Below are 21013 nucleotides of genomic sequence, written 5' to 3'. Positions count from 1 at the left end.
TTTGAGAGGAGACCCGTGCCCAGCAGTGGGACAGTAATGGGTTGGTGATGATTAGTCTATATCTATCAAAGGGGCAACTTTGGTGTTACATTTTTGGAATTTCCAGTGACGATATGTACCTACGTATTAGTTAATCAAATAATGACTATTTCAATTAATAGACAATCTTAAAACGTCAGTAACTATAAATAATAGTAAGGAAGTGGAGAATATACTGGTAGATGATGCTACAATTCAAGGTATTTGCGGTTTCCGTAAAGGATTCTTATTTACTCGTAGAAGCATCGAGGACGATAGTAAACAACTCAGGTAAGAAATGAGTGTTTAATAATACCGAGATACGGCCCGTATGACGGAGTGAGAGCCCGGGATTCCGGGTTCGATGCTCGGTTAGCCAGACGTTGGTATATTTAGATTTTTATATTGATATTGGGTCTGGGTGTTTTTACTCGTCTTTGTGTGTGTTCATGTTACTCGCGCCACTGAATCAGAGTGTCTTATCAGTATGGAAAACGTATTTTTAGAGATTTTTGATGAAACTGAAATAACCTTTAGATTATATAGAACCTAAGATTTATATTTAGGAATCAGTTTTTATAGAAATAAATCATAGTTTTAATAGAAACAGCTAATATTGAATGAATTGCATACATACCTATTCAACCTTATTGTAAGAACACAGTCCCGCAAGGATATCAAACCCAGATTTACCTGATAGTATTGAACTTGCAAAAGACATAGTGGCACGTCGTAATATATAGCCTTCGGGGTTAAACCCACCTATGTAAATGAAGTAACTAGATTTAAATTTCCACCAAAATCAGCGACGGATCAAGAGTTCTGACCGCCCTCAAAAGTAATATATTAGTTTTGACTTTGTTTACTAGCATGAAATTAAAAGTGTCGAAGACATAATTTTGACGCGCCCCCCCAATGCTCGCGCCCTAGGCTGCAGTCTAATTAGCCTAAGGGTTAATCATGCCCTGACCAAAATTAATCTCATTAGTAAAATAAAATATAAGTTGTTCTTATAAAGTAAATAGTTCATTCTCCAGTTCTATTACATAAAAATGTAAACTCCAGTTCTTATATGATTTATCTATTTTAGTTATAAAGTATAATAACTTATTTTTTGTTAAATATCCATTATATATTGCACTAACGAGCGTATTAATCTAAAATCAACATCACACGACAGTCCAAAAAAGGTCAAAAGATGACAAAAAAGGCTAAGTAATAATTCTACAACTGAAATCTACAGTTTTCAACCTTAAGCATCTGTAATAGTGGCTACAATTGCTTGTAACAATAGATCAGATAAAGATAAGACAAGTCTCTTGCATATTTTTTTGGGGTTCCCTGCCCTTAAACGGCATATCTGAAACTTGATTTTTTTTTGTCAAAGGTTTAAAATTTAGCAGTTTGTACAAAATTCTGTCGTGCATATAAATTAGTTCACCTAAATAGAGATCCTTAATAACTCCATACAGCATATCAACAAACTAAAACAACTAAATCAAAATCTGTTCATCCGCTTATTAGCTACGATGCGACAGACAGACGCAAATAAACACATTAAAGTTATGACACCCTTTGCTAAGGAGTAATAAAACACACCTGCTTCAGCTGGGCGTGTTGTTGACCACGATAGATGAATAACTTTATAAAGAAGGTTTCTTATCCAATGCCCTTTAGTCGTCGCCTACGACATCACCGGGAACGACTTATTACAGACACGATTTCCATGCGTCAGAACAAATACTTTTTTGTCTACACTCCAGAAGACACACCTATTTCTGCCTAATAACAGCAGTGTTAAGTGCCGCTGTTTCGCTTTGAAAGGTGTTGTAAGGTAGATATACTCGTACTTATCAGACGGCGTTCCAACTTAGTCCTCAGGGCTAGCAATGCACCTGTGGTCAATCTCAAGTAGGAATCAAATCTTATATGGGGTTGATTAACATGGCCATGGACGGCAGTTGCCCTTTGCTGACAGGTGTGTCATACTATTTTATATGTACAGAGATATTGCACGTGTCAATCACGGACTGTAGTAGACAAGATAATATTTTCGAGATAATATAAGACACCAATTTATTTAGATTTTTTAATTTCTACTATTTGGTCTAGAGTGCTCACCATTACATATGTTCTGTGAAAATTTCAAGTGTTTATCTATTATGCCTCTAGAGAAAGAGCCCTGTGACAGACATATAGACGGACAATCGGCTTAGTAATAGGGTGCCGTTTTACCCTTTGGGTACGGAACCCTAAAAACACCACACAAAACGGTGTACTGAACACTCTTACGTAAAACGAACTTGGCCGCTTTTTATCAGCTCCACAGTCTATTAATTATGTATGAGCTTATAACAGATAATACAAATGAAAAAACTAGTTGAATGGCTACAATTTTCTCCCTTCACAATGGCGGGTAAAGCGATTGTGTCATAAATTACCATTGTTTGTTGTAAAGGTAGAGTTGATAAATGTTGCATTCATCAAAATTATGATTTGTTTAATCGCAAGTGTGTAAATTAGGACTGAAGTAGTAAAAGAACTTGCAGTCCATCTGATCGTGGTTACTGCCGCCCGTAGCTGTAACCAACTTCAAAAAAAAGGCGAGAATCCCTTTTTCATATGATGGGCTTCAGGTAGAAACCTGAAGCCGATCACAGATGGTAGCAGTGATAGCCGATAGCAGTGATAGCCTAGTGGTTAAGAAACTCGGCCTCTCAATCGAGGGGTAAGAGGTTCAATTCCCAGGCACGCACCTCTGATCTTTCAAAGTTATGTGCGTATTAGAAATTAATTATCAGTTGCTAAAAAAATCGGTGAAGGAAAACATCGTGAGGAAACCTGCATACCTGAGAGATTTATAAAAAAAAAATCAAAGGTATGTGAAGTCTACCAATACGCACTTGGCCAGCGCGGTGGACTATGCCCTAATCTTTCTCATTATGAGAGGTGACCCGTGCCCAGCAGTGGGACAGTAATGGGTTGATGATGATGATGATGATCACAGATGCATTACCACTACCGAGGACTTAGATGTTCGCCTCATATGTAAGTCACCCTTCCACGGAAAAGTAGAACTACTTAACGTTAGAAATAGAAATAGCGGTAGTACTCTCAGATCCACCCTGTTGTAGAAGTTTCGTGATATTTTCGGCATAAAAAGTAGCATCAGTTACTGACTGTAAAATTTTCTATCTGCGGTGAAAGCCCCTTCCAAATCTATTTATTACTTTCCAATAATAAATTTTGTTGCTCGGTTTACGTTTTAAATGCTAGTGAATTGATATGCTAATTTATTTTATATTTTATCTATATAGATTCTGCCCGATGTCAGAATATGTCTGTGTATGTCATTGTTTTTTTAGATAAATGATAAGTTTTTATGCCTGAAGTAATACTTCTTATTTTTATTAGTCAACCCGCGTGGCGGAGCGGTCACCATACCGGTCTGAAGCGCAAAGGGTTCGATCCTCGGCGAGTCAAATATCTGATTGATTAATTTTGATATCTGTTCTGGGTCTGGGTGTTTTATATTCGTCTATGCTTGTGTCCACGGCACCCACGATACAGGGAATCCTAGTGTGCGTCTGTGAGTGTAGAAATAGCAGATTGTTGTGTCAAAATAATTATGACATCGTAATCAAAACATAATTAATTAATTCATATAGAACGTATCATATAAATCTTACATTACTGTATCATGTTTAAACTTTCAAATAAAATCTGATTAAGGATAAAATACATGATATGGTTTACGTGTTACGTTAAAATTGCATTCTCGAATTCCCGAACCTTAAAGAAGTTTAACTTCGCAGTCAACAAATCGATGCTAATAATTCACAGAACTCAAATTAATAAACAAAATGAAATTCGATTCATTATTGTTATTCTTCCTGTAAGAGCATTGGAAACTACATAATTACTTATAAACGAAAACCTTCGATTGGACTTCTGAGAACTATTTGTAATGCATAATTGTTGAGGAAAAATACTAAGTACGTATTGTTATTTATATTCCAGAAAAGTACCGCACCTACTTTGGTTGTGATTGACAGCTGAATTAAAATTGACGAGCTACGCAGACGGTATTGTCCCCAATTTTGGAAATTCTTAGTTATGTCATAGTTATCACTTCCTCCGTAACATAATTCCATACAATACAGGGTGGATTTTTCAATCGTACGTGGATGGCCAAATCCGAACCTATTATAAGTGAAAAATTCTAAAAGGACATACGGTGCCTATTTTGATAAAAACCAAAATGATTATGGAGTATGATTAGCTTTTAAAAAAATATGTTTCTCTAGCAGGGAATAAAAATTAAAAAGAAATTATTTTGAAAAAAATACTACCGTATTATTGAGAAAAGAGCGGAATGACATTGTCGCTTATAAGGTTCAAATATTTAGGAAGTACATTTATACTTTTTGCGTTATAAATAATCGGTCAAAAATACGAACAACAGATATTGACATCAATATTTGTCAATACTCTTTATCTAGGTTGAAACAGTTCAATTAACATACATGTTCATTTAGATAACTGAATGTTTTATACATCATGTAGGTCAATTATCACCTAATTTCCACTGTACGTAGTGTCATGTTTATTTGTACAATAAATTCGCACATCCTTTTACGGTAATTGTACTGTTAGTTTCATGTTAAATGGGACAAAGTGTGTAAAAACAGCTGAATGGCTCTAATTTGGCGAACGCATTCCGTGATATTTTTAAATCTTATATTTTTTTTATTTTGTTTACAAAGATGTTGTTCTAAGTCGTCTGTGTAGGTGTAATAGGAAAAAAAATAGTAATATATTTTAAATTGAATTTCCTTAATTTTGGATTTTTATTAAGTCGAAAAAATACTCATAGATGCCCTCGGGTATGTCGGACTCTTACCGTTTAAAACTCTGATTTGAAATACAATATTTTTATAAAAGAATATATAAATTTTAATGCATTTAAAATTTTCGCGTGTAATGCACAAAATAGCCACATGGTTATTGGTATTCCATCGTAAATAGTATTGAAATCCTACTTTCAGGATTAATTTGAATTCCTTTTCTACATGGATGCCTTGAACACTGCCTTCAACAAGAACACAGTAGCGCTTAACTCTGCTGTTATTAGGCAGAAATAGGTATGGCGGTGGTGCTGCCCGAGAATCAAATCAAATCATTTTTTTTTAATACAAAATAGGTTCTTTACAGGGCACTTTTTGAATATCAATACAACTACCACCAATTCACAAGGTGTTTCGTTCTGGAGAAGAAGCGGCGAAAGAAACTCCATAACACACATCATTTTAAAAAAATGTTTTTTACAATGTTAAACATAACCTAATGGTACATGTGGAGCTGGAACTACTTCAGACCACACCGTTTTGTCAGTCAAATAATCACGTAGTTTATAGTACGCATTTTTACATAGCGTTTGTTTTACGACATGTGGTCAGGTATTTTATTGTAGTAGCAAATACAGTTACCCATGAAAGATCTAGCCACCTTGCATATAATCTATGTTTAGGAATTGCTAATTTATTTCTATTTCTAGTATTAAAGTTATGGTGGTTACAAACATATCAGTGTGTTTTCTTATATACATAATATTTTCATAGAGGTATTGACTATAATATTAAAAGCAGTGATAGCCTAGTGGTTAAGAAACGCGGCCTCTCGATTGAGGGGTCCGAGGTTCAAATCCCAGGCACGCACGCACCTCTGATTTTCAAATTTATGTGCGAATTAGAAATTAATTATCACTTGCTTAAACGGTGAAGGAAAACATCGTGAGGAATGCTGCATACCTGAGAGATTTATATAAAAAAAAATCTTAAAGGTATGTGAAGTCTACCAATACGCACTTGGCCAGCGAGGTGGACTATGGCCTAATCCTTCTCATTATGAGAGGAGACCCGTGCCCAGCAGTGGGACAGTAATGGGTTGATGATGATGATGATGATTGACTATATACCGTCATATGTTAATAGTGGGAATTGTTCTACGATCATCCTAAATACATAGATTAGTAAAGATACTTCGCCGCCTTGAAATTGAATGAAGCCACAAATAGCTTATTTTAGTAAGTTCTTTTTTTGAATCCTTGACAAATAAAATCACTTTTAGAGAAAATTTACGAATAAATGACTAATTTACGTAATTTACGTAATAAATAAATAATTATTTCAAATATTTTAGGGACATTTTAGCACGGAGACGTGGCAAAACTTTTTTACGCAACTATTTCAATTCTCAAATCTGGGTACATTTTCTTGTTAGGCGTGAGTAATCTTTACTAATATATGCCTAAATATAACAATATTCGGCCAGACATATTTTCAAAAGGCTCGCCGACCTCGACCGCAACCAAAACATGAATTCTACCTATTTGTTGAACAAACAATAAAATACAAAATACATTATTTGTAAGTCCGAAACCACTTACATCAGCCATTGAGATGTTAATTCGTTAGTTACCTAAATCTGTGTTGACATTGCGCTGTAGGTACATAAAGACTCCGTAGGTACATAAAGACTCTCTGTAGTTAACGTCTTGGTAAATAGTTGGTATATATGTTAGAGTTGTATAGTCATCGCCAAGCTGCTAGTCCGCTCTGAAGTTGTTCCCAACATGTGTAGTCATACAATTTACTATGGCGACGCGATTCATTTCTATTTTCAGAGCGGACTAACAGTTTTACGCGGACCTTAGGTATAGTTCATAGCACCACCGTCACACCTATTTGTAACATATAGCAGCATCGTAGCGCTGGTATGTTTTGTTAGAAGAGTGTCGTAAACTGTCGTGAAACCTATACTTACATGAGTTGTTCTATTCTCAACAGTAGCGACATATTTGTGACGTTTTAAGGCTGTACTCCTTTGCTCATTAAAATTGTTTATTTTGTCTTAAATTGGACACGTTGTCCAACGAAATATATTGAGCGCCGACTTCAGAATTATGTGCTAAACCAACATTTATTTCATTTTTTTTTACTTTGTAGTGACTAGAAGTTGGTTGTATTTTCAAACAGAATCAAAAGGGCAATATCTTGTCGAGTAATCGAACCTGGAACCCTCTGCGTCAGGCCGATATCAAATTACCGTAGAGCCACGTGCATATTAATATGTGAGATTCGGCACGCTCGGTTTGTTTCCGCGAATACTGTAGATGTCATTGTGACCACTCGGTTAGCGACGTCTCACCTACTGACCTGGTAGTCCTGTTAGGACTTGAAATGTGGACCGAAATTCGTTGAACTGTATGACTAAGGTTTATTCTTCTCATATTGATATAGCAAACTAACATGCAGTGGGTGAGTGGCTACTGTGGACATCTGTAATCAACTTCAGATAAGATAAGGGTCCTTTCTTAGGTCGGCCATAGATGCGCCGCTACCCCTGAGGACTGTGCTAGAGTGCTTTGGAAAAAGATATTGCCCTTAACACACTTTTCAAAGCAGAACACAACAGCGTTAAACACTGGTGTTATTAGGCAGAAATAGGTGTGTCTGTGGTGCCGCTGGGGTCGAACAATAGAGGGTTCTACCACCTTCACCTCAATTCGACTAACAATTAGGTATGCACACCTACTTTAATTACGGTAAAAATAGTTTACAAACTATTTGAAAAGAAAAAAACTTTGTCATAGCACTATATTTAGTCATGAATAAAAATAGTTTAAAATGGAAAGAGGTACTTAAAACACTATAGGATTTCCCCATATTGCTCCAGTTAAAATAAAAGACCGCTAAAAACCTTCAGCAGTTCTTCAAAATAACCGTTACTTCCATCTCATGGTAAACGGTGCTATTTGCAAGACAATGACACGCCATGGCGTTGATGGGGAACGCTAGTAAATGCAAATCTTATGAGCAATTACCAGCAGATTTTGTTTTACATGGGCTCAGAACAAAAACGAAAGATAACACAACTCATAGAAACTCTAAAATGTATATGACGCCTTACGTAGTATTAGTAAATTTGTGATCCTTTTATTTGATATCAAATTATGTTTTCACCACGTTTTCATTCTTTTCCAACATTCTGCTATGCAATGTATGTATATTTTTGAGCTACTATGTTTCTTATGTTTTGGTCTAAGATAAAAGTCGAGCACTAAAGGTAGAGCTTTGTATGTTTTTGTAACTCATGTAGTCTTATGCAAAGCGTTCGTTTCAGAAAGTTTCCATTGAAAAGTGAACTAAGTTGTTAAAATACAATTGGATTTTTTTCATGTAACTGGAGCAACATAAAAACATGCTTTCCATCTTATTGCAAGTCCTATATGAACACTACATACATATCCATTATTTATATTATATGTAGACAGTAGAAGCTTCATGCCATCCCTGAAGCCCATGTTGTAACTTATGCCCTCCAGGAACTGGAACATAGCAAGGCTTAGCAACTCTGTTATAAGGCCAAGATAAATCTAATAGTGGTAGCAGTGCCACTTTCGAGCTAGGATTTTAATTTGGTAAATTTGAATTTACCATGGATACTTAGAATCCGAATGATTTTTATAAATTTTTCAAGCATTTTCTTCTATAGAAGCATTGGGGTTTGCCAAGGCACTACAATAGGTTCACACATTTACCATCTACTGTTCCCTTCTAAAGTAATGTCTATCAATTTTATTGCGAGGATCGCCCGTATAGCTACGAATTGCGCATATATTATCATATAAATGGGATACGTCCTTGTGTATACAACTTTAAAATGATGAGATTACATTTTTTTGTTACTGGTACGTTTTTTACATTTAAATTGCGTACTTGAGTCATAGGAAAAATAGGTCGATCTCAGATTAACACAAAACTCCATCTGTGGTTTAGGAATCCCCTTGCAATGTACCAGTCTCTAGATATACTAGATCTCCTCCCAAATCTAGACTCTTGGCAATATGAAGGCGTCTAGATTTTTTATTATTGGGTAATGCCCGTTATCAATTTTTCGACGCAAGAATTGTGGAATCTCGAAAATGATTCATTATTACTCACTACTAGTAACAGTAGGTTTAGTAAAGGGCTTTCGACCTTTTTGGAAACAAAACATAAAAAACAAGTTAAAATATCTTTCCTTTTAGGTATCGACCTCATTGGAAGTAACGTAGAGTCATATTACCTAGAAGGCATTCTTAAATCGAATGTCAACAGCGTCTAAACCTTTAGAAATGTTTCGGGGTCTAGATTTCGATTAAGTTCTGATTATTTATATACTCGTGGAGCAATAAACAGCCCATTATTAGCCCATTAGTAAGACAATGCTAATGGATCTGAGACCATGTATAGGTGAATCGATCTTACTAGTAATGAAGTTTACATTTTGGACATCTAATTATGAATCAGACTATAAGTTGACTTGATAATCTAGACCCCGAAACATTTCTAAAGGTTTAGACGCTGTTGACATTCGATTTAAGAATGCCTTCTAGGTAATATGACTATACGTTACTTCCAATGAGGTCGATACCTAAAAGGAAAGATATTTTAACTTGTTTTTTTTGTTTTGTTTAGGGATGGTGACGCATCCTACCTAATCGTGACCTAGTAGTACCGAAGTGGACCGCCAATGTGATTAGAATTGATAGTTGATTAGAGATGTCTTTAGACAACAGAGGCCACTTATCATTAAATAAACCGTATGCTTCAATTTCTTAAAATGAAAATTTTAAGTTCTTATCTATAACGGTTCCGGAGACAGAGCCCTGTGACAGACGGAGAGACGTCACGTCGAAGTCTTAGTAATAGGGTTCCGTTTTTACCCTTCGGGTGCGGAACCCTAAATACAGTGTCACAAAAGAAAACCAATCAACCCAATAGTGCTGTGGTGAAGTCAATAATAAATTCCAATTCTCAAAAGTATAATTAAAAAAAGTGAACTCATAACACCATCTGCCGGAAAAGCCAGAATGTTACCCTAATCAGCAGTTGGACAATCATTATCGTGACATTAAGACCCAGTTGACCTTTTCACTGGAAACTACTTTGCCACAACAACCCACTTGTCCAAGTTCCCATAGAAACAGATAGTTCTAATAATATACAATTCTACATGTCATTACATGCGTTTCACCTGGTCTCCATGTGTCTTGTGTGTCATTATTTATTACCGAACGGTCAAATACTGTCATTTTCTACAGTCGCGGACCTAACGGTTATTAAGTTGAACGAATGAGTTCTTAACGATACTCTCCATCCATTGTAAGTTTATGGTCATCTGACAAACTCTAGACTAAGTGCAAAGTTCCTTCTTTCCGTAATTTGTAAGAGATGCTCCTAGACTATGCTTCGATTCTTTCTCGTCGTTCACGCCAATCGCTTGATAGAATAAACGTATAACTAATAATAATTTGAAGGTGGTAAAACCCTTTGTGGCTCGACTTTATAGAGACGATTAGCTAATCGATATAATCGTTTGAAAATTTGTCGATCAATGATTGAGCGACACTGACATTTATGATTTTATTATGCTCTTGGTAATTTAGTATAAAATGTATTCCTTTGCATAATATTGTTGCTATAGAAAATATCCATACAATAAGCACCAGTGGCGATGACCATTAACACCATTTTACGCATCGTGACGTCAAGTAACAAGTTAGTTAATCATGATGATGGGTGAAAATTGACGCGGTGTGAATTTGCTTAGTGACATCATTATCCACAATCAAGGCTAGCCGGTCTGCCGTCGGCCTTGGTCTAGAGACGACTTTTGTGGGTACTGTGGCGAAAACTGGGACCCTTTGCGGTCGTTACACTGTCGTGTTTTAAAGAATCGTGCTGATGTTTTTGATGTAGATTTTGTCGCATCGTCATATACTGTTTTGGGGCTAGCAGATATTCTTTCCTATGGGGTTCTTATTTTATTCTAAAGATTAATGTCTACATCCAGGGTTACAGGCGGTAGTGCCCTCAGATAGACGTATCTACAGATAAATTAAGATTGTCTAAGATTCGCGGTCATCAAAAATCTATGTTTCTATTGCAGCAATGTAATGAGTTATGGTTTGAAGTATGCGGTATTTGAAGTATGTCGAAAAGTTGACACTTTTCTACGAGGTTTTCCAACTTGGTCTTTAGGTGTAGCACCGCATCCATGGCCTCAAGTACTACTGAAATCTTATTTGAGTTTCATATTTGCTCAATCATGAAAACAGTTAAGTTCCCAAGACTTTCTTCTATGTTATTTATTGATGAAGTCTGTAATTACTTGAATGATGAATATATTAAAGCAATGCATTGTTTGTTAATTTTATTAATAGTTACAAATCGCGAGGTAACTTTTTGTCAATGTTAGTCAAGTTAATTAGTTTCGCTGTTTTTTCCATGATTAGTAGGTATGTAACTTATTTTATTTTTAGGTCAAATGACTTAAAACTAAGATTAGGCATGTCCAATATTTTTCGTTTTATCGATATGTTATTTGTACCGATTGATTCTATATTTCGTCTTCAACCCATTACAGTTCCACAGCTGGGTACGAGTCTCTACTCAGAGTGATTGGTGTTGTAGGTTATAGGACATACTTCACCGCGCTGGTCGAGTGCGAAATGTTATAGTTTATGGAATTTCTAAATATAATAAAAAGAATAATTGGCAACTAAGTTGTCATCAAAAATATAAAATAAAAATGTTGCACTTTGTATAATAATATAATACTTTATTGCCTCAATATACAATACAATAAGAATTACAATTAAGATTTACAAAAAAAAGAAACAAACATAAAATTGTAGAGGCAAAAGGAGGTGGCTCAGCGTTTGCTGACACCGAGTCAGGGTTCCGTGCAGCGCTGTTTTTCAGCCACATCCTTGTCCCTCAGATGTTAAGCGGGAATAAGTGGCCGCCGCCTTTTCAAATACAGTATAAATGTTTTCGTCTCATAAATGTCACTGTTGGTATAATAATTCATTTTCCGTGTCAGTCCCACTTCCAAATAGCTTTTATAAGACGTGCGAAACGAAACTGCTTTCCAATAACGTTAATCTAAGAAACTGTAACTGAAAAACTTTAAAATTAGTTCATCCAAACGTAACGGTCGTGAATCTGGCAGCGAGTAGCGTAACAATGGTAACGGTGGCGCAGTTCCTTTGAAACCGATAGCCGGTTACGCGAGCGGCGGCCAGCGGAACCGAGCTCGGCGCTCGCGACCGGTCATGCGCGGATAGATGCTGACGATTGATTGGTTAGGCGGTTTGTGCACGTGCGATAATGTTTGGCAGATTACATTATGTATGTATAACGTAAGGACGTTAGTCTTTTTAGTATTTCTTACTGACTAAATGTATGAAGAGTTGTGAATGATGTTTTAAACTTGAGCTGAGTCATAGTCGTACTGTTTTTGCCCACATCTGAATTCAATCGATCATAACGCTTTAGGCACACATTTAATAGGACGTTAGTCTTGAGCCTTCATTGTATAGGCGACAAAAGATATGACGTCACTGCTCAAATGCTGCTCATTCAATGATATTCCTTCAAAAATTCACTCATCCAAACGTAACGGTCGTGAATCTGGCAGCGAGCAGCGTAACAATGGTAACGGTGGCGCAGTTCCTTTGAAACCGATAGCCGGTTACGCGAGCGGCGGCCAGCGGAACCGAGCTCGGCGCTGGCGACCGGTCATGCGCGGATAGATGCTGACGATTGATTGGTTAGGCGGTTTGTGCACTTGCGATGAGGATACACAAAGTATTGTATCTAATTTTAGGACATTAGTCTTCATATAATTTCTTCCTTATTAAATCTGAGCAAGATTTTTGGTCAAGTTTTTAGGCTTGGAGTAAGCCACAAATTCATTGTTCCGAATCACGCCTGAATTCCATAGATCATAACGCTTTAAGCACATATTAGACGAATGTTCTTCTTGAGCCTTTATTGTATAGACGACAATACTAATGACGTCACTGGTCAAATGCTGCTCAGTTGAATTGGATCATTCGAACTATATACAAATTAAAATTGGGTGATTTGAACAGTCTTAAGCTTTCATCCATGGGAAATGACAGTTGTGACGTCATTTCTGAAATGCGGCTTATTCCAATAAGATCTCTAATAAAATTCACTCATCAAAACGTAACGGTCGTGAATCTGGCAGCGAGCAGCGTAACAATGGTAACGGTGGCGCAGTTCCTTTGAAACCGATAGCCGGTTACGCGAGCGGCGGCCAGCGGAACCGAGCTCGGCGCTGGCGACCGGTCATGCGCGGATAGATGCTGACGATTGATTGATTAGGCGGTTTAAGCGCCTGCGATACTCGTGATGAAATAGTATACATAATGTAGTTATGCATAACTTCAGATTTCTGGGCGTCCGAGTTATATTAAAAACATAAGTCCTCATATAAATAATGGTTTTTGTCATCAATTTATCGTCATCTCTGTCTTATGAATAGTTTTCAAGTGTGAGCTCCATAGATCATGAAGCGCTTGTCGAAGAGCCATTAAAAGAATCATTAAGCTAAGTTACAGATGACGAGATGAAATGACGTGTTTTCCCAAATACTTATTTAATCGTTTCATTCCAATCGGATCGTCTTGTCAGCTGAGAAAATCCGCAGAAATAATCTGGAGTTTTATAAATATGTAGATTGTAGGTATATTAGCGAAATATATAACCACAGAAGGTTAAATATCATTCATTGTACTTATGAAGCATAGTACGAAAATATCTTTATTTTTTTTAGATCTTACTAATTTGACTTTAAAATTTAGGCAGATAAAGTAATTATAGCTAAATTACGACTGGTTTACCTTGAATACTAATAAATTAACATTTAATAGTACATATTATGAAAACTAGACGACACAATTGCCAAATTAGTCTATATTTATCACGCTAAGATATAACACGGGTTCGCTCGTATGTCGTCACAAAGTAGTTAGTGTGTGGCCCGCCTAACGGGCGTGGGACTCGGAAGTGTGTACACTATTGATAGGTGGCATCGAGTGGTGGTGGCGGTGGCCGCTGATCCGCGCTCGCCATTATGTCTTGCGCACGCGCATAGCTCGTCGCTCCATCGCTCTTGCAATTGCTAAAAATTTGAAAAAAAAAAAATTGTTTTTGTTTTTTTTTGTTATCGGTCGTGACTGGTCGTGTTTAGTCTGAATAGGTTTAAAAGAGAACTTCTTTTTTTTTTCAAAGTGCTCGTGGTTACCAAGTGGACACTTCTCGATTTTTTCTGCGAAAAAATCTGTAGATAGTGTCGATTCGTTGTGCTTTTTTTGGATTTTTTTGTAGGTAAGCAGTGTTCTTTGTTTTAAAGATATGTGCGTATTTAGAATTGATTTTCAGTATGACATATTTAAATAAATAAGAAAATTCTGAAAACCTGTCTAAAATATAGACTGTGGCACACCTATGTTGATCTCGTCATTGTCATCATTATCATCGTCATAAAATACAGCCATTTGGGCTGTAGGGCTTGCCAAAGAATGGGACATACATACTTTCATACACTTTAAGACATTACCCTCCGCAATCAGGTAAAAAGGAAAAGTTTTCAAATTCAATTATTTATTGCTCATGCATATATTACATATTTATGATATTACAAATAGCATATTCGGACATGCATACACCCTGCTATTGCAATGTAATAGCTATATATTAACTTATGTATATCTTAACTTAGTATCGTCATAGTTTATATAAAATGTAAAATACATACATCATTTAATCATAAGTTTTAAAATATATGTAACGTCTAACTACCCGCCCGCACATGGCCCTGGTAGACTACGTCTAAACCCTTATCAGTCTGAAAAGACATCCATTCATCCATCTATCATCCATTCTGAAAAGACAGCGTGAAACAGCAGCGGGACGTGATAACACAATGTGGTGTGACTAAATAAGATGAATAGTTATTGTCGTGAAGTTAACGTGTTTCTTGTAAGATGTCGGTATATTTGTTATGGGTTTTCCGCAATAAATTATAATATACTATGTTTACTATGTCGTCTATGTACATAGTATATATGAAATATGCGTAACTTTTTATATTGCGACATAATAGATACTCTTGCAATATACGAGTACATAGTAACATACATATTATGTTATGAATGTATGTTATACACATAATTATATTGATACTAGCAAACCCGGCGAACTCCGTTTCGCCTCCAGATGGCTTCGTTTTTTGTAACATTTCGTTTGGGGATTAAAAGATGAAGAAATTTTTTTTTGTTTTATATTTGAAAAGGATGTTATGAATGTATATTATACACATAATTATATTGATATAATACATATATTTGTAATATAGAATCATAACATTACATATTTTGTTAGAGAAAAACCCAAAAGCCCGATATCTAGAAATAAGAAATCTTAGGCGATGCCTTAAAAAGAAAAATATCTACCAACAGTTTCTTAAAGGTATTAAATACGGACTGAAAAGTTTAATGACATATTGTCAGGATTTAATTATTAATATCAGATGTTACCACAAGGAATTGCAAGCAAAAGCTACTTATTTATATTATTTTAAAACGACACATGTATATATGTTCATAGTTATTGCATTTTATAATAATCTATGCAATACTCACACATGCAAATGTACAATGTAATTGTCCAAGTGTGACCCGAACTCGCACATATAGGGTTACGTACCTCAGTGATATCATTAATATGACAGAAATGAATTGTGTAAATTAAAACTGTCTTCCTATTGAGGTTCTGATCAAGTAGTAGAATAGTTAGTAAGAAAAAATTGACCCAAACAAACAGTTTAAAAATGCTTGCTTCTTGTATGGGTTGTTATAGCGGCCATAGCAATGTATACTGAAAATTTCAAGTGACTATCAATAGATAGTCAATATAGTACCGTGAAGTGACTATCAATAGATAGTCACTTCACGGTACGAACGGTCAAGTACGGTCAAGTCACGGTACAAAATCAAGCCTTGTGACAGACAGATAAACAGCACAGACAGCGGCATCTTAGTAATAGTGAAGGGTTTTTACCCTTTTGTTATGGAACCCAAAAAATAAACGCACGAACTTAATTATACGTTCACGGCTGTTCTGTATAAGCGATTACGATTCGCCCGCATCGGTATTGTGTCTAATTTATTCCAGATTATGTATAAAATTAACCTTGTTTGTTCGAATCCGTTGTGTAATTTAGTTCGATGCTCTTAATTTTCGCGTAGCGGAATGATAAAGCCAACATTTTAAGTCATCTATTAAGTTTTAAACTGGTTTACGTGTTGACTAATTCAAACAGACCAGTACCTTAATAAGTTCCAAGTAAAATTGCAGATTGCTGCAACTAAAATGGTGAAATTGGTGAAAATTAAATTATAATATTAAATCTCTTAAACTGTCGTATAATCTCTTGAAAAACCGTTATCTTTAAACAAAAAAATCTGACTCAGGGTTAGTACAAAATGTTAAAAAATATATACGCGACGAATAAATAACCTCTTTTCCTTTGGGAAGTCTGTTAAAATGTAATGTAATAATCCGTTAGAATCTAGACATGTTGTCCAAATAAAGCTATGTTGTGGGTTTCGAGGCGGCACATAAGATTTTCAAACTTTCAATATAAAAGTGAACCAGTGTCTTCCGTTTAAGTTATCCATCTAGAATCTCGATCATCGATACTCGCAGCCAAGTGGTGACAGTAACAAAAACAAAGATATAATAGTCTTGCGTGATTTTTTTTGCTTACAGTTTGATTTTTAACGTATAGATTTTACGACAAAAATGTTATAAATGCAGTCATAAAAAATATGTTAAATTGAATATTTTACACATCCATTTATATTTATTTTTTGGATCGTATAGTAACAGATGGTACTGACGAGGTTGTGATAACCAGTTCACCTACAACAATTGTTTTCGATAAACGAGAACATAATGTGGTTAACCTTTTAAAATTATTGATTTTATTTTTATTAAAATTGATGAGTTCAGGGTTTTAACATTTTTCGTTAACAATATATTAATTGTTTATTTCACCCTAGTTCAACGTCTCCAAAATTATTTTACAATATACAGGCTGTACCAAAATCTATAAACAGAAAACAATAAAGAAATGTATGATATATGTAAACTAAATTAACTTGTATGTCCGTTTACTATATTAAGAGTGGAATGATGAATTAATCATATAAAAATTGAGTGTTACATAGTAAAACTGGGACAAACCCGTATAAACTGAACGTGATATAAGAACATGTGTTCGCCAAGGCTGTCCTACTAGACCACAGTTGTTGACCCATTTAGTTAATCCACTGGTTTTTACTATCTGTAATCTAGAATCTATTGCAAATTTATAAAATATACAAAAGGATTATATTAAAATAAAGTTGAGTTTTTTGGGTCATTTGATCAAAAACATTTTTTTTTTGCAGATCATTATTAGAAATCATTTAATTAATTAGAAAATTCATTAAAATTAATGGAAGAAGAATTCGTTGAAAAAATTTTCCGAATAAATTTGAAAAAATCATTGAATAAAAATACGTAGAAAAAATTACGTAGTAATTTTTTATTCAATGCAAATAAAGTAAAATATTTAAATCCTCAAAATTAAAATTATCACTCAATTTTGATGTGCACCACTATTAACAAGATTACTATAACAAGAAAACACACAAATAAACTAGGGAACAAACAAACGAAAGAGCAAACAAATATTAATATCTAGATTAACTGCGGATACAGCTGCTATCCGAGACCAGTTCAGCTGCTCCAGTAGGTCACCTGACAACGGTCGATCTATCGGCGCACCTTTATATTGTGTTGATTTAAAAAGGTGGTTTTACAATGAATGTATGGGCACGTATATATCGTGTATATAAATAGTAAAGGTTACACACATTGCGTTTATGTTCAACTGCGGCTTATGGCCTTAAGAGAAATAGTTTACGAGCATCCTATACATTCTTGTGCGAGAAATACTTGTGACAAATTCTTATTTTCCGTTAATACTTTGAATGAATATGTATTGCTTTACCTACTCATATGAAACTACTGCTCATCAAGTCATAATCATCAACCCATAACTGTCCCACTGCTGGCCACGGGTCTTCCCTCAGAATGAGAAGGATTAGGAGAAGTCCACCAGACTTCACATACCTTTGAAAACTTTTTTTTTAGATTTCTCAGCTATGCACGTTCCTCACGATGTTTTCCTTCGCCATTTTAGCAAGTGATAATAAATTTCTAATACGCACATAACTTTGAAAAATCAATCTGGGATTTCAGCCCCGGCCCCTCCGGTCGAGAGGCCCAGTTTATTAACCACTAGACTATCACTGCTTTTCAAATACTTGGTTTTAACTAAATTATAAACAATAACTATGGTTCTAAATTAGTGAATTTAGGCAGTAGACAAAAACTAAATTCATTAGTAGACAAACTAAGTCTACCGTGGGAACTAGAACTGTACAAATGATTTCGCATAAGGTCTAAATCAAAGGTACTAATTGGTCTAATCGAACATAATTGGAATATCGGTTGAGAACAACCTTGTCCCTATTTTCGTTTTGTAAGTAATTAGACAATGATTAGCACAGAATAGTCAAAATTATTTTAGTTTTATGGCGAAAAGATAATTAGAAGTAGGTTAAAACTGACTGACACAATACTCTGCGGAGATCGACTGCGGTAGCGTAGTCGCTGTTTCTACCTTATAACAAATATCTTAACTGCTTTGTTCTGATTATGAAGGGTGTATAAAGAAAGATGTATTAAACCAGGCATTCCAACTTAGTCCTCAGGGATAATAACGCGTCATTATCCGATGTTAGGTTCATACTTTTAGTATTTTTGAAATTTTTTTCACCGTGTTTCTTATCCGCCCAATGTTTCGGGATGCTTAAAGCTTTTGTTCGACGTCGACAGTGTAAATGATGGCAATCCTAGAACAAGCGACATATACAAATAAACGTCCAAATCGTATGCATAATAAAATATAAAATATAGACACACTGTACAACCGACACAATGCAAACAAAAAACACCACCACCGTTCCGTTGGCACCGAGAGATCGCTCGATACGTTGAACCCGACGAGTTCAATACTAAACTTTTTGCCCTCTTCCAGCTGACAAGAGTAAACCAGTCGTGCAACCGTGCAACAAATCCGCGAACAACTCGACCAACACGTCCGGGGACACGTCGAGGACCAGTTCGAAGGATAGTCTCCAAGAGGACACGATAAGCCAGAGTTCGGTCGGTGGCGGTATCAAGGACAAGCTGGCGGCCCTGTTCAACAGGGAGCAGACGATAAGCGAGACGACGATAGCGAACAGGGTGAAGTTGGAGAAGGACAGGGAGATGGAGATGCTCCAGAATAGATTTCATACTAAGGTGAGGTTGCTTTTTCGTTTTTCGTACTAAGTATAACTTGTTTCGGTGTAATTTGAAACCATAAATAGTGGTACTGTCTAACTTACACTACACTCACTCGTTTTGCATTCTCTATGACTATGAACAAGAAATTTGTAAAAGGTCGCCATTTTGGATTTTCTTACCGATAAAATTTTAAATCCAAAAAAGGACATTGTGAAACAATTACTGTTTGTTTGATTATAATCTTAATTGAAACGAATTATATAAAAACTGAAATAAAATTTACGTGACACATTTCACGTAAATTAATCGCAAAGAAAATAAACAGTAATCAATCAAGTAAATATCAACGGGAATCGAATACGGGACAATAAGCCTGGCACCCATTGTTTCATTACGGTCAGTCACGGATAAAACTCATTAGGACTCATTACTTAAATTAATTAACATAAAACATTGCAAAATTAAACTTCAAATTATACATAGGTATGGTATTCAAACGGTTTCGTATACTCATTTTATTAATTTATTATTAAATTTTAATAAAAAAAATATTATATACAGTTACCATATAAAGTAATTAGTATTTTGTCTTAAAATATTAACCCTGATTCTAAGCTAGTAGAATATTAATTAGCATTTATTTTAATATCTCAAGAACTTGTTAAAATATTAAAGTTAAATTTATTTTTGTTATCTCTCTAAGTTCGTAAGAATATACTAACATTTAATGGGCTTTGTCTAAGTGGTCAATTAAAGAAATTAATTGCAATTAGAGAGAATTTTAATAAGGCTTTAGTGAAAATAATGAGGCTTTAGTATAATTCATAGTGAAAACCTGTGAAAATTAAAATGAAAAATTTAGCGTTTTCTCTTAAGTTTATAATTAGTTTGTTGAAATATGTGACTTTGCCATGGGTAGAAGTTGCCGTATTCTCCAACAGTAAACAGCACAAAAACAATATCATATTTGATTAAATCTAGTATTGTTCTTAGATTCATTCAAAACACATCAGTTTTAACATATGTAGCTATAAGATTAATAAGGCGGCTTAATATTAAAAAATCCCTACTTATTCTAGAAACTATAACAGATTTTCTTTATTAATCATAGCTTAGAACTCGTTTAAGTATGTAATCTTCCAAAACAAAAAATTGAAATCGGCACATTCGTTTAAGAACCACAGGCGCACGATGACTATGATGCCACAGACAGACACACCACACCAAGATTAATTATAAAACTCTTTAAATAAAAAAACAAAATTACTTTCCATTAAAAAAAAAAATTACAAAGAGAATAATTATTTTTAAAATTAAAAAAGACAAACCCACTGAGTTTCTTACCGGATCTTCTCAGTAGAGGTCGCGTTCCGATCCGGTAGTAGTTTAAGAAAATATTGTAACTGACAATTTGTAAGTGCCGCCGTTGGCCTATACAAAAATAAAATATATTTCATTTCATTTCATTAAAAATGCAATGGGCCTTTACGTTTTTCGCAGAAATCTTATCCAGATCACGCTTTACTCATGACGTTAAGTCAGTGGTTTTTTGCGCCTGATGGCATTTTATCGTATTACCTAAACGCGCTGTTTAACAAGAACTCATATGAGTAATATGCAAATACGTTTTCACCGAACAACGTATCCGCAAACGAAATATTTCTTTTGTTTGA

At 35.1% G+C, this 21013-nt stretch overlaps 1 protein-coding gene across 1 annotated transcript in view; it reads left to right on the top strand.

Annotated features, from left to right (window-relative positions):
* The window catches only part of scra (anillin, actin binding protein), a 68972-nt gene that overhangs the window by 25182 nt on the left and 22777 nt on the right, over positions 1-21013 (top strand). The window contains exon 8 of the mRNA XM_073092061.1: positions 19090-19355. Within this exon, the coding sequence (XP_072948162.1) occupies positions 19090-19355 (266 nt within the window). The remainder of the gene's footprint in view (positions 1-19089; positions 19356-21013) is intronic.

This window comes from Epargyreus clarus, unplaced genomic scaffold, assembly GCF_041222505.1.
Source record: "Epargyreus clarus isolate Ecla_fem2 unplaced genomic scaffold, WU_Ecla_fem_2.2 ptg000035l, whole genome shotgun sequence".
NCBI classification, from domain to species: domain Eukaryota; kingdom Metazoa; phylum Arthropoda; class Insecta; order Lepidoptera; family Hesperiidae; genus Epargyreus; species Epargyreus clarus.
This window is presented reverse-complemented; position numbering and strand designations above follow the sequence as displayed.